The sequence below is a fragment of the Guillardia theta genome (assembly GCF_000315625.1).
Source record: "Guillardia theta CCMP2712 unplaced genomic scaffold GUITHscaffold_11, whole genome shotgun sequence".
Classification (NCBI taxonomy): Eukaryota; class Cryptophyceae; order Pyrenomonadales; family Geminigeraceae; genus Guillardia; species Guillardia theta.
Window position 1 is genome coordinate 411,025 of NW_005434663.1, and position 11,716 is coordinate 422,740.

The 11,716-nt window shown below is 53.2% G+C and overlaps 3 protein-coding genes across 3 annotated transcripts in view; 1 reads left to right on the top strand and 2 right to left on the bottom strand.

Annotated features, from left to right (window-relative positions):
* GUITHDRAFT_102744 (hypothetical protein) overlaps positions 1–4,113 on the bottom strand; it is a gene marked incomplete at both ends in the record, with an annotated part of 4,294 nt that extends 181 nt beyond the window's left edge. The window contains 31 exons of the mRNA XM_005838399.1: positions 63–101; positions 153–218; positions 406–462; positions 513–580; positions 630–694; positions 815–945; positions 1,010–1,035; positions 1,117–1,164; positions 1,215–1,268; positions 1,322–1,343; positions 1,394–1,427; positions 1,475–1,560; positions 1,614–1,678; positions 1,730–1,787; positions 1,833–1,897; positions 1,944–1,977; positions 2,174–2,203; positions 2,250–2,444; positions 2,495–2,586; positions 2,632–2,721; positions 2,785–2,884; positions 2,933–3,025; positions 3,072–3,212; positions 3,262–3,313; positions 3,365–3,398; positions 3,448–3,619; positions 3,667–3,703; positions 3,749–3,795; positions 3,844–3,902; positions 3,953–4,041; positions 4,091–4,113. Coding sequence (XP_005838456.1) covers positions 63–101; positions 153–218; positions 406–462; positions 513–580; positions 630–694; positions 815–945; positions 1,010–1,035; positions 1,117–1,164; positions 1,215–1,268; positions 1,322–1,343; positions 1,394–1,427; positions 1,475–1,560; positions 1,614–1,678; positions 1,730–1,787; positions 1,833–1,897; positions 1,944–1,977; positions 2,174–2,203; positions 2,250–2,444; positions 2,495–2,586; positions 2,632–2,721; positions 2,785–2,884; positions 2,933–3,025; positions 3,072–3,212; positions 3,262–3,313; positions 3,365–3,398; positions 3,448–3,619; positions 3,667–3,703; positions 3,749–3,795; positions 3,844–3,902; positions 3,953–4,041; positions 4,091–4,113 — 2,172 coding nt within the window. The remainder of the gene's footprint in view (positions 1–62; positions 102–152; positions 219–405; positions 463–512; positions 581–629; positions 695–814; positions 946–1,009; positions 1,036–1,116; positions 1,165–1,214; positions 1,269–1,321; positions 1,344–1,393; positions 1,428–1,474; positions 1,561–1,613; positions 1,679–1,729; positions 1,788–1,832; positions 1,898–1,943; positions 1,978–2,173; positions 2,204–2,249; positions 2,445–2,494; positions 2,587–2,631; positions 2,722–2,784; positions 2,885–2,932; positions 3,026–3,071; positions 3,213–3,261; positions 3,314–3,364; positions 3,399–3,447; positions 3,620–3,666; positions 3,704–3,748; positions 3,796–3,843; positions 3,903–3,952; positions 4,042–4,090) is intronic.
* A 961-nt stretch (positions 4,114–5,074) lies between these two features.
* GUITHDRAFT_134404 (hypothetical protein) lies at positions 5,075–8,932 on the top strand (the record flags this gene model as incomplete). Its single annotated transcript, XM_005838400.1, has 1 exon — positions 5,075–8,932. The coding sequence occupies one exon, from the start codon at positions 5,075–5,077 to the stop codon at positions 8,930–8,932; it is 3,858 nt and encodes a 1,285-aa protein (XP_005838457.1).
* Positions 8,933–8,935: 3 nt separating this feature from the next.
* Positions 8,936–9,973, bottom strand: GUITHDRAFT_150916 (hypothetical protein). Its single transcript, XM_005838401.1, has 7 exons — positions 9,876–9,973; positions 9,745–9,831; positions 9,555–9,661; positions 9,319–9,509; positions 9,221–9,269; positions 9,131–9,168; positions 8,936–9,052 (listed from the first exon to the last, which is right to left on the bottom strand). The coding sequence occupies exons 2-7, from the start codon at positions 9,790–9,792 to the stop codon at positions 8,985–8,987; spliced, it is 501 nt and encodes a 166-aa protein (XP_005838458.1). The 5' UTR covers positions 9,793–9,831; positions 9,876–9,973; the 3' UTR covers positions 8,936–8,984.
* Between the last annotated feature and the right edge of the window lie 1,743 nt (positions 9,974–11,716).

Below are 11,716 nucleotides of genomic sequence, written 5' to 3' on the forward strand. Positions count from 1 at the left end.
GCCTATGCAGACCCGGCACTCAACTCGGAGTCGGGGGGGAGGAGGAGGAGGATTGTGATCACAGGGTCTCTCTCTTCGCTCTCTGTGAGGCACTTGATCGACTGTGACAGGCTCATGTCAGCTCCAACCTCAAGGCTGCTGGGCTGACTCACATATTGTTTCCTATCGTAGTTCAGCTGGACATCAGCTGGGACTTCGATGTTGAGCTCTAACATAGCCTGAATAGTCGTGAGGAGGGAAGGAGGAGCAGGAGGAGAGGAGGACGAGTAGAAATAGGTGATAGGCGAGGAGGGGGGGGGGGGAGAAAGAGAATGGATGTGGATCAGAGGAGAAAAGGGGCGAAAAGGAGAGGAGAGGAGGAACAGGCAGAGAAACAGGAAGGGATCGAGGGGCGGGGGAGATCACCTTGGCCAGCAGCAGCAGATGCTCGAAACAACCCGCGAAGAATACGACTTCCATGTCCTTTTCCAACGACTGTCAGCCCTGGGGAGCGAACAGGGCAGCAGCAGTACATTCATGTGAGGGAAGAAGTAGAAGAGAGAACGAGATGTGAAGGCCAAGATCGCGCATTGAAACACAACTGCGGCATGCCACGTCACTGCGGCAAGGTGGGAACAGCAGGAGGCTACCGGCGAGGATAGCGGTGATGTCCAAGATTTGCATCCACACGCCGATGTCTTTGAGACGCGAGTAGCTGAGGGAATTTCAACCTCCCACAAGATTGCAGAGAATGGGGGGAGAAAGAGCTAAGGATGGTTGAAGAGAGGGAGGGAGGGAGGGAGGGAGGGAGGTAGGGAGGGAGCTCTTGGGAGACCTTGGACGTCTGACATCGTGGAGAACATAGGTGGCATTTCTCCGCAAATGCCAGATGTTGAAGACAACAGAAAGCAACGCGAGGAGGGGAAAAGCAGCTCCGAAGAACATCACGTAACCTGCTTCAAGGATCTGCAGAGCACCCACGTCAGGTGAGTCTTGATTTGTCATCCGTTTGACAGGTCCAAGCACAGACCTTGTCCAAGTAAAGTTGGTTCATGCCTGTAGAAAACGAGATGAGGAAAACGGAAGTAGGAGGGGATGAAGCGACGAAACTCAGGTCCAGCTAGGACGACAGCTTACCCGAATGCTTCACTGGGACCGGAATCTTCTGCACGATGTAGGACTTGGCTGCAAGATTTGAATGAGATGCTCTGATGCCAGAGACAACGAAGACTCACAGTCAAGACTTGGTTTCTTAAACTCTCGGAGCGTTTCCTTGATTCGCATCGGATCTTTTCGTTACCGTCAGATGAGCGAAGAAAGGCAGGTCGATGAAGCTAAGAACCTTCTTTCGCCTCTTCTTGCTCCTGCAGTACATCTCCAGTGAGCGAGAAATCATCAGACAACGATCCTTCACCTTCGCATAGTCCAGAGGTTGACTAAATCTCACCCTTCACATCATCATTAGAAAATCCTCAATCCATCTCTCACGTTGGACCTCAGGGTGTCTACCACGAAGGAGAAGGCGTAGACCACGTAAACAATCACTACCATCATGGACAAGTAATTGAGGCAGAACTTGTCCTGTACGGTACGCAAAGTCAGCAGCTAGCCCTTGAGCTCAGCTCGAGGTCGACCGGGCAAGAAACGTCGACACCGAAGGGCTGGAAGTTGTTTGCCAGGACCGCAACGAAGAAGAGAGCTGCAGAGCTCGTGTCAGGATGCGGACAGGGAGGTTTGTCACATAGCCAACCGAAGTATGAGTTGACTTGTCCGAAGGCAAAGAGCTTGGCCACAAGAGCCGCATCGTACTGTTTGCCATGAACATGGTTCAGGGGGGACAACAACACTATCACACCATTCACCAGCGACATCGTTTTCCAGTTCTCAAAGTCTGTCGTCATGAATTCCAGCGCCATTCCTGGTCCTAAGGGTGAGCGCAGGATCAAGTATGTTTCCCTCTCCACCTCCCAGAACTTTCAATACGCAGATCAGCACGGCCTGTCATGAGAAAGACATCAAATTCTTTTCCTTGTCGAATCATCGTCCTCTTGACACGAACCTGTGCGACGGTCCCAACTATCTTGATCGCTAACTCCCCTCCTCCTGCTCCTCATTTAGACAGTCTTCCAACACACAAAAGCAAAAGTATGCAACACTTGCCTCCCGCCGCCGCTGCTCCTTGTATCTTCACTACCTCCAATCCCATGTAAAGTACAACAGCAACCTGGAAACCATTCAGCCTTCCGTCTCTCCAAGTCTCATCGGATTACCGCGATGAAGAAGCAAACGACAATCGCGCTTCCAATCGGCCTGAAGATCGCTACGAAAGGGTCTGAATAGAATTCCTGCCAAGTAGAGGCGGGCGTCACTGGTGGGACGGCAGCGAGCTGCTCAACCTCCTTGAGAGTGTTGGAGTTGAGCTTCTTATACGTGTAAGGGTGCTGAACGAACTCCGAGCGATCTTCCTGCAGCAGCGAGAAGTCGGAGAGCAAGATGATCGACATCATTTGTGAACCTCCACAAGATGATCGTCAATCGTCCCCCACTCCAGCTGGTACACCATCTGCAACCGTTTCCACCCGTAGTTGAAATAGACCGTCCACAGCGCTGGCACTGGCGTCAGTCGAGGTCCAAGGACAGTCAAGGGCACACCGAGGAAACCAGCATAGAGGCAGACGTAGGGGTTGTCAATCGAACTTGTTTCTCCGTAGGCCGTCATGCTGGCGGCAAACACGAAGATGCCTGACCAAGAGAGCCGATCCCATCAGAGTTATTTCTCCACTCCCTCAGCAGCGTTTCCGTCACCGGTCAAGGCTGGAACCCACAGCATTTGAAGCAGGTATCCATGCCATGCGAAGTAGAGCGCTATGCCTTCACCGAAGTACTCGCGGATGTCTTCCAGTGGCTACATGTGACACATCAAACACAAACCCGGTGAAGAAGAGGGAGGAACCTGTTTGCTCAAGTAGGTCTGACACCAATTCTGATCCAGCCACATCTTCTTATCGGGGTGGTGGAGACAGAAAGTCGCGACCACCTTTTGATCCTGCCGATGCTTCTCAACGACGAGTACAGCACAGTGAATGAATCACCGCAATTAGTTGCTGGAGGATGTTGAACCCTGGCGTGCAAGCATCTTTCGGCAGCAGTTGCGGTCCAAGAGCTTCCTCTTTCTTGTCGTTCAGCAGGAACTCGATCATGGCCAACTGGTGAGAACTTGAAAACAAAGTCCCCTGCCTCCATGTCAGTCCACAGTGGACTCCAGAAGTCAGCACAGCGCACCTCGCTGCTCTTTGCGTAATATCGTGTCAAGTGCTGCTGATACTTTGTCCAACTGGAGTAAATAGTTTCAGCGCTATTGAACCTATCGCTCCGATCTATCTACCCGCCGCCGTATTTGACCTCGTTATCCTCATCATCTGGGTATGGATTGAGCAAATGTTTCGAAATCGTTGTTGACAGTTCAACCTGATTCCTTCAAGCGCACAAAGAGCAGGTTTTCGTTGCTCATGTGCTCGCCAACCACTCTCTGTCTCTTCTCACTGATATAAACGAGAGCCACATGCTTGTCTTCATCGGTCTCATCGGTCTCATCGGCCCTGACGATCATGTCGGAGGATCTGAGCTTGTCAGCAATAGGCTGTACACTCAGTCAGCTTCCGCGTCACATCTGACATGCTGATTCACCCAATAGATCTTCTTGGCGAAAGACTTTTGATCCTCCCTGCTACTCTATCAGCGTCTCAACGTTTCGCAAGCCAAACAAGACCCATCTCTCCATTCTTGATCTTTTGAGAAGATCATCGCATATGCGGCCTGCAAAAGAACCATATGAGACGACCGAGCACAGACGTTGTCGCCCACCAGAGTGACGGGGAAAACAGAGTCCGGGTTCTGCGCCTTCGCATTGCCAGCTTGATACCCTGAAACGACAGCGATAAGGGACCACAAAGGAAACCCGTTACGTCTTTACCATGATCGTCATCGTCCTTGTACTTTGGTTTCATGTGCTTGAGGGCCTTGAAGCCGCTGGGAGTCCCCGACGCCATCTCTCCCATCTCGCTGTTTGACACGTGAGTTCTGAAGGATACAAGAAGCAAACTCCGTTCACCTGCGTTTCTGGTTGCGGATCATGTCGAATCACGCTCTCCACTTGATGCCGTTCAGGTTATGACATCCGGCACACACCTTCTCACACTACTTGTCAGGTGTTCCGTCATGACTCCCATCACCGACGTAGGAGATAAAAGATTGAATCAGCGCAGGTCAGGTGCGAGTGCAAGGGTAGAGTGAGAGGATGATTGCAGAAATAGAACGATGCATGAGGGGCCTTGAAAGGATGATCACCAGCAGGACAGGAGGATCAGAGTGAGCGTGACAGGAAGGAAGAGGAGAGGATGAGTCAGTACAAGATTGATGAAGGGGGACAGGGAGCCGGGGGGGGAGAGGAGAGGAGGAGGAAGAGAAGTTAATCAAAGGAGGATGCCGGACAAGGATGGGGGGAGAGGATGGGTCTGGTGGTGGCGAGAGAAGGAGGGAGCAGGAGGAAGGAGGGTAGCAGCATAGCCAAGAAGCAGAAGATTCATTTTGACCTTTCAGGAGCGAATATGACTACCCCACCTTGACTGGACCCCTACCCCTACATGCCCATGACCCTACCCTTATTCAAGGAAAATTTCAGGAGATACCCCGTCCTGTGTCAGTGCTATTACCCCATTCACCACCATGGGTAACTACCCCCACCCGATAGAAAAAACAAGTACCCACCGAGAACAGACCCCAATCCGGTTTGGTCTTGACGCCCCTTCCGAAGGGAGCGACATGCTCGCTGTTCTCGTTCCTCTGTAGACAGATAAGCTTGTCCTCCTCCCCTCCCCCTTCTGCCTACTCTCCTCTTGTTCCTCTCTTCTCCTCCTCTGCCGTCGAGTCCGCATGCTCCTTGCTCCTTCTTGATTCACTGACTGACTTGGGCATGAGCTGAAGCGTCTTTGAAAAAAACCATCTTCGTCTGATTATTTTCGGTTTCGTTTTCTTCGTTCTCATCGCTCTAGCACCTCGTCTCCAGATCCACCCTTCTTCGGTACTCTCCTTCAACATGATCTCATCTCGGCTCCTCTTCCTATCGTTGGCATGGCTCACTTTGGCTTCGATGGTCTCGGCTCAGAACTTCCTTGGAGGATCGCTCACCTGGGCGATCGATCCAAACTTCCTGTCGGATGCCAGCCATCGCGTCATCGAGTTCAAGCTGCAGACCTCCTTCATCAAGACCGCAGATGTGAAACTCTCATGTGTCTTGAACGAAGGGTCAGCAATTCAATGCTCAGGCACATTCATCAGCCAACGTTTCGGTAGGCTTTGCACAGTTGCATACAAGTACTCGAAGAATCCGAACAACGATGACGTGGTGTTGACCCCAGCCGACACCACGGCACAATCGACCGACTGTCCAGGAGTGGACAACGCTTTCACCGTCACTCAAATTCAAGACATCAACAAGGTGACGGTGGTCAGCGGGGAGCTCAAGGTTTCTGTTACGGTTGGTCCGACGGAGGCTGCTGTTCTTGCCTACCTCAGGATCCCTGGGGCAACCACAGCAACTCCCTCCGACGGCCTCTTTCTCCGTCAGTGTGTCCGGGACAGCCCACAGCCCTCCCCTTGCAGGTTGAACCCTGTCAGTCAGAACATCTGGTCGGACCCGTACTGGAAGGGCTTGTTCTCGGCTGATGGGGAGGGGTCCTGGTTCCAATCTGAAGCCACGGCTCCTGCTCTTGCTACCCTGCAGGCGCTGGCTGTGGTCTGCCCTAGCACTGCGTCTTCTGCTGTCCCTGGGCGCTACTGCTCCAGCGCTGCGGACATCGAAAAGCTCCAGAACTTCTACTCTCCTCGTCCAGGGTTTCCTCCCATTGTTGAGGTGCCTACCAGCGTTGCGACAGAGAGCGCGGACCTCTTCACTGCAGACCAGCGCTCGTTGGCTCCTTTCAAGAACTGGTTTTTCAGTGACAAGACCGCCCCCTACCCTCCATTTCGGCTCAAGGCTGCCGATTACGATGGGCAGGAGGTAAAGCAGTTCTTCCTGAGTGCGCAGTCTCCGGGGCTCCAGTGCTGGGGGGGAGACATCAACGGCTCCCAGGCAGGCAGCGGCCAGTGGCCTTACCCCTTCGACAGCTCCGCTGTCTGCAGCCAATTCTATGACGGTGATGGAAGCAACGGTGCAACCGTCAAGTTCGACTTCAACTTTGCGAGTTTGTGTGCCAATGTCTCCGAGTGCAACGCGTCCTCCACCTTCACCCAGCACCTGGTCTTGGCGGCTGATCGACCCTTCCCCGACGTCGACAATCCGTCAGCCAACGTAACCTGGCCATTCTGGCAGAGTGAGGCGAACCTTCCGAAAGGAGCCCTGGTACAATCTATCTTTGCAGCCTACCCCTGTTACTCGGGTGAGGCCAACCAGGCCCCGGTCATGATGAGGTCCCTGGGTCAATTTGACTCCTCTTCTAGAGTCGTGACGTTGGACTCAAACTCCTTTGACGTGCCGTCAGAGTTCACGTGCAAGGCGAACGAGGAATGCAAGTTCCCGCTCTCCGCTCAGGATTTTTCCATCTCGGCCGATGGGTGCCCTTCTCCCGACAACTCGTGCTCCGACCGGCCCGACCCCCTCAACTGCTCGACTTTCACGCACGACTATTATCGGTCTTGCGACACTGTGCGGATTGAATTCGCTCCTTTCTGGGAGTCAGGAAACGGAAGCCTTGTAGCTGCTAGGTGCTCCAAGTCGGATGTGCAGTGCAGCGTAGACTCGGACTGCGGAGTGGACGGGGGAGTTTGTGAGGCTCAGCCAACGAAGGATTGCGAAGGTGTTGGAGCTGTCAAGTGCTTCTTTAGGGAATACTTCTCGGAGCAACAGATCGGAGCAACTGTGACTCGCTGCTTCACCTCTAAGGACATTCATAATGCAGACTCGCCGAAGTTGACCTGCCGATCGCTCCCTACCTGCATCAAGATCAGGATCGAAAGCCACTCCCCGCAGTTCGTCGCCCCAACGCCGATGGACGAGAACTCCTACGACGATCTAGGTAACCTGGTGCCGGGACGGACAGACGTGCATGTCTGTGAAGGATACCCGATGGCGTTCAAACTGTCTGCTGAAGATCCTGACCAAGGGGATCAAGTGAGGATCTACGTCGAAGACAAGGACGTGGACCTGGCAAACTACAACCTGGACTTCTTCAAGATCTATGAGAACAGCCTTGGGGTCAACAACCTTGTCTTCCCCTCGCAGTGCTCAGGTTCGTTGGACGGTAAAGGGTTCAAGTCTTATGGGGGGACACGTGCGGGAGACAACGGCCAGCAGAACAGCGTCGAGCCGCTCAGCTCTGCCCAGCCGAAGTCGATCGTCTCAGACTACGCTTCCAGTGTGCTTTACACGACGAAGCCACTCCAAGAGATCCGCTACTTGTTCAACATCACACAAGGAAACGGGATCATCGTGAGAACGCTGCAAGCTTGCAACAACACGGGCAGCAACGTCGACACATATGACTGCCGTGAGAAAATCCTCAACATGGACCAGGTTATCTGTGGGGTCGCATATGACAACTCAAGGTTCCGCGCAAAGCGATGGGTTGGAAAGGCAAATCCCAACTCACCCACGCTCCCCAGCTATCTCAGAGATCACAGCAATGGCGACATGACGTCAGCTCCTCGCTGCTGGAGGATCAGGCTGCAGGCTCCTCCTGTCTTCGTCACGGACCCTTCCCTCACCGCCTCTCCCTTCGGACGTCTCGTCCTGAACGGCCTGGACTCCAGCAGCCCCGATTACAAATCGTTCGTGGTGGGCATCGGCTCAGACTTCTCGGCCACCTTCATCGCCCAGGACCCGAACCCCAAGGACGTCATCTCGCTCTTCGTACTCGCAGACCCTGGCATGCCAGCAGGCATGACGGCCAGCCCGACCATCTGTATCCCCCGGCTGATCAAGTTGCAGAACGAGATGTGCATGGCTCAGGACCACAAGGGAGAGTTTCCCATCATCCTCAATGGCACTGACTCCAAGTGCAGCAAGGCAAAACTTGTCCTGTCGTGGAAGCCGCAGTTGACTCATGTCGGTCAAACTTATCAGATCTGCGTGCAAGCGCGGGATGACTCCACCTCCTGCGCCGGAAAGGGGCCTGCAGCCTCTGCTGCCACGTCCAGGGGGTGGTACGGGGAGAAGCAATGCATCTCCCTTTCAGTCGCCATGCCCATGGTCACTTGGGACAACTTCGGCCCCAACGAGATCGACGCCTACGTCGGCTGCACAGCCTGGATGGAGGTCAAGGCCTCGACCGTCGTCGGCTATCACGCGGTCATCTCCTCCAGCGGGACGGCGCCAGCTGGGTCAGTGCTGCAAGGGGCGACTTCCAAAGAGGTCAACGGTCGCATTCAGGCCACCAGGCGGTTCATGTGGATGCCTCAACGAGGAAGCGAAGGGCAGCAGCACCTGGCTTGCTTCACCGCTAGCGACAACGTCGGGCATCAGACGCTCCAGGTGCAATGCTGGACCTTCCGCGTGCAGAAGTGCCAGTACTGCATCCAATCGGGCGACACGCTGAGGGAGGTCATGAAGGACTACGGCATCGACACTAACTGGTTCAGGCTATGGCTCCACAACGGCAACCCCAGCCCAGTGGAGGCCGAGGCAAGGATCGACAACCCTGACCTCATCGTACACCCGCTCCCTAGCGCGACACTGCCAGGCAACCTCAGCAACTACTATGGCTTCCCGATCATCTGGGTTGGCCTTCTCTACCAGATCAAAGGGCTTGAGAGCTTCAGCTCGACTGCCGTTCGCTTCCAGACCACCATGGCAAGCATGCTCTCTGTGAACCCCGACATCAAGAGTGAGCAGGACGTGCTGGGGAAGACGCCCTTGGTCTGTGTTGTCCCGTGCACGAAGCCACTCACAGCCGTATGAGCTGCGATGTTTGATAGATCTACTTACAGCTACAGAACTAGAGGCTCCTGATTTAAGGGAAGGAGAGGTCGACGAGGCCCAAGACTGCGGCATGGTCGCTCCTGCTCGTGTCTTCCGTGTCTGCTCCGGGCAAGTTTGAGTGTCATGAATGCGTTTGTACATAGAGTTGCATCTTGTGATTGAGGTTCGTAAACTTACCTATCCTCGCGTACTCCCGCCATGTGTACTTGGTGTTGCTGCTAGCTTGTCAGTATCACTCTCACTCTTGCCCCCCCAGCTTGGTCTCACTTGGTGTTGAACCCGTAGAGGATCCGGTCGCACCACCCCCGGGGCTTGTCTGGCACTTATCGTGATCCCCAGTCACCAGCTCATGAGCTTCTCCTCACCCTCAAAGCAGCAGCGACTGCTGCGCTGGTGCCCATCCCTCCGAACCCCGCGCACGTTCTCGTCGGCCTTGTCGCTAAGTTGAGTTCCGTACAAGATGCCGCCAGAGGGATTGGTGGGGTAGAGCAGGGGGATACCGAACCCCACGAAGAAGGGGCCTGAGGTTATCATGCCGAGGAAAAAGAAGGAGAGCCTGGGAGGAGGATGAGACCAGGGAAGGGGAGAGTCTTAGAGGAACCTGAGCACTCCTCCTCGCAGAATGCAATGCATCATAGGCCCGTGACATCGATCGTCATCTCCTGCATCTTCATGACCCACTGGCTCCACCAGCGGCCGGTCGATCGCCTGCTCAGGGTCAGAACCAAGTAGAGGGAGAGCCAAGGAGGAAGAAGAGAACGGGAGGATGAGCAGTAGGGGAAGACACTTGCCTTGCCATGAGGACATCCAGGGAGGTCAAGCGCCGAGGCAGGTGCCATGTACTCCTCAACGCACCTGGCTTCTCTCCCTCGCTTCGCCTGAAACTGCATCATCGCATGATCGAGCTGGGGAAACGTGTCACATGGCAAGTCGGCGGGAACGTCGGGCCCTTCGAGCGGGCCGAGCTCAAGTCTGTGACCCCTTCCTGTACATCTCCATCTTCACTCCATCCAAACGTCTTGCTGAAGTTGAGGCGCCCATCAAAGATGCTCTCTACCACAACATCACTCTTCTCACCGAGACGTTCCCCTTTACCTTGCAGGATGTCGGACCAGACTGCGCAACTCCCGTCCGCTCTCGCCTCCTTGCAGTGCGAGTACGCGTTGAAATCTCCCAGGAAGAGATAACCCGAGATCATGTCGTGTTTCTTCCCTACAAACTTGTGACATCTCGTTTCGTTTGATGCTGGTTGATCTGCAAGACATCGTGCCCTCATTTGGTTCCTTGTACGAAAATCGTCGATCTTGGCATTGAAGACATCAAAGAAATGCTGAAATCTGCTGACGATAGTCTTGTTCTGCAAATCTGTTCTCTGAGCCTTCTGTGTTTGCCGCAATTCTACGTTCACAAACAACTCCAGAACATCCTTGGTGACAATCTAGACACAACTTATCAGATCTCGGCTACATCAGTGACCATCACATGTTCAAATGAGATTGAGTAGCCAGAACACGCATGTCAAGTAGTCTTACCGCAGTAGCCCTTTCCAACAACTGAAATTGCAGATGACAGAAGATTGTAGGGCAAAAAAGAAAAATGTGAGTTTCGATATACAAGTATAAAACACTGAGGTGAACAGCAGAGTATGCACAAAGATTCGAACAAAACAAACACATCCGGATCACCATGGAGAAACCTTCATTCAAGCAGCGATACGCCATGGATGCTCCCTTCTGATTTGAAGGAGGAAGATGAGCAGCAAGGAGGAGGATGTATCGCGTGGAATCTTCCACGTTCTTCGCATCCTCATCGGACAATTCTTTCGGAACCTTTCTCTGGATCCTTAAAACAACACCTGCTATCCCCCTAGACTCGTATTGCATCCCCCTAGCAAAGCATCTCGCTCCGACCGCTCCTCCTAGGACTCGCGCTTGGAATTCATGGTCTCCATGCGACATTGCGGTGCGACGGAGGATGAGGATATGTTGACAAAAGTCATCATAGTTCCGCTCGAGAGTGGCAGAAGAGAAGTGGAGATCCCAGCCCTTCCAAGAAAAAAGCTTCTGCCGATCAAAGGAGGACATAGCTAAGCTTTGAATCACAATAACAAGCACATCCGCATCTGAGCTTTCTGCCTTGTCTCTGATCGCATGCAGCAACAGGCTGTTTTCTGTGAAGGTGTACCTGCTATCTGCATTGAATGAAAGTGCCATGATACTCAGCTTGGAGTCTTCATTCCACCCGCTCCATTGGCGTTTCTGCCAATGATAAAGGGAGGGTGGGGATGACCTTGCAATGGCTCCACAGTAACTTTCGTTGCAAATGACCTCGGACAAATTGTGATCATTCGGAAACTGAGATCATGACGTGTTAGTCTCGCATAATGTGCAAACCACTTGTACCGCATTGATGCTCAGAATGGATATCAAAATCAGAAACTTCCACACAGACATTGGCGAAAATGATCATGTATCTGCCAAGAGCACCAGCCACCAAAGCTCTTGAATACTTTGCTCGATGTCTCTGCAAAAGATTAAAAGTATCAGACACCATCACTGTAAGATTGAAAGAAAGATACAGATAAAACCTTGCCATAACGTTTTTGCTCTTTTCCACATGCTAAACATCATCAACAGCTCTTGGGCATTCTCACTTTTTCTTTCATTCTATCACCTATCACCTATCACCTATCACCTATCATGTACATCCCGTATCCTTGGCATCATGAGCATTATGAGTAGTGTTTCAGAATTTTCCTTACAT

Excerpts from the sequence above, each read along its gene's own strand:
- GUITHDRAFT_150916 (XM_005838401.1), bottom strand. The coding sequence starts at position 9,792 with ATGGCACCTGCCTCGGCGCTTGACCTCCCTGGATGTCCTCATGGCAAG. Across the intron at positions 9,510-9,554 it reads CTGCGAGGAGGAGTGCTCAG|GCTCTCCTTCTTTTTCCTCG; the intron begins GTTCCTCTAAGA and ends TCCTCCTCCCAG. Across the intron at positions 9,169-9,220 it reads CTCTACGGGTTCAACACCAA|CAACACCAAGTACACATGGC; the intron begins GTGAGACCAAGC and ends ACAAGCTAGCAG.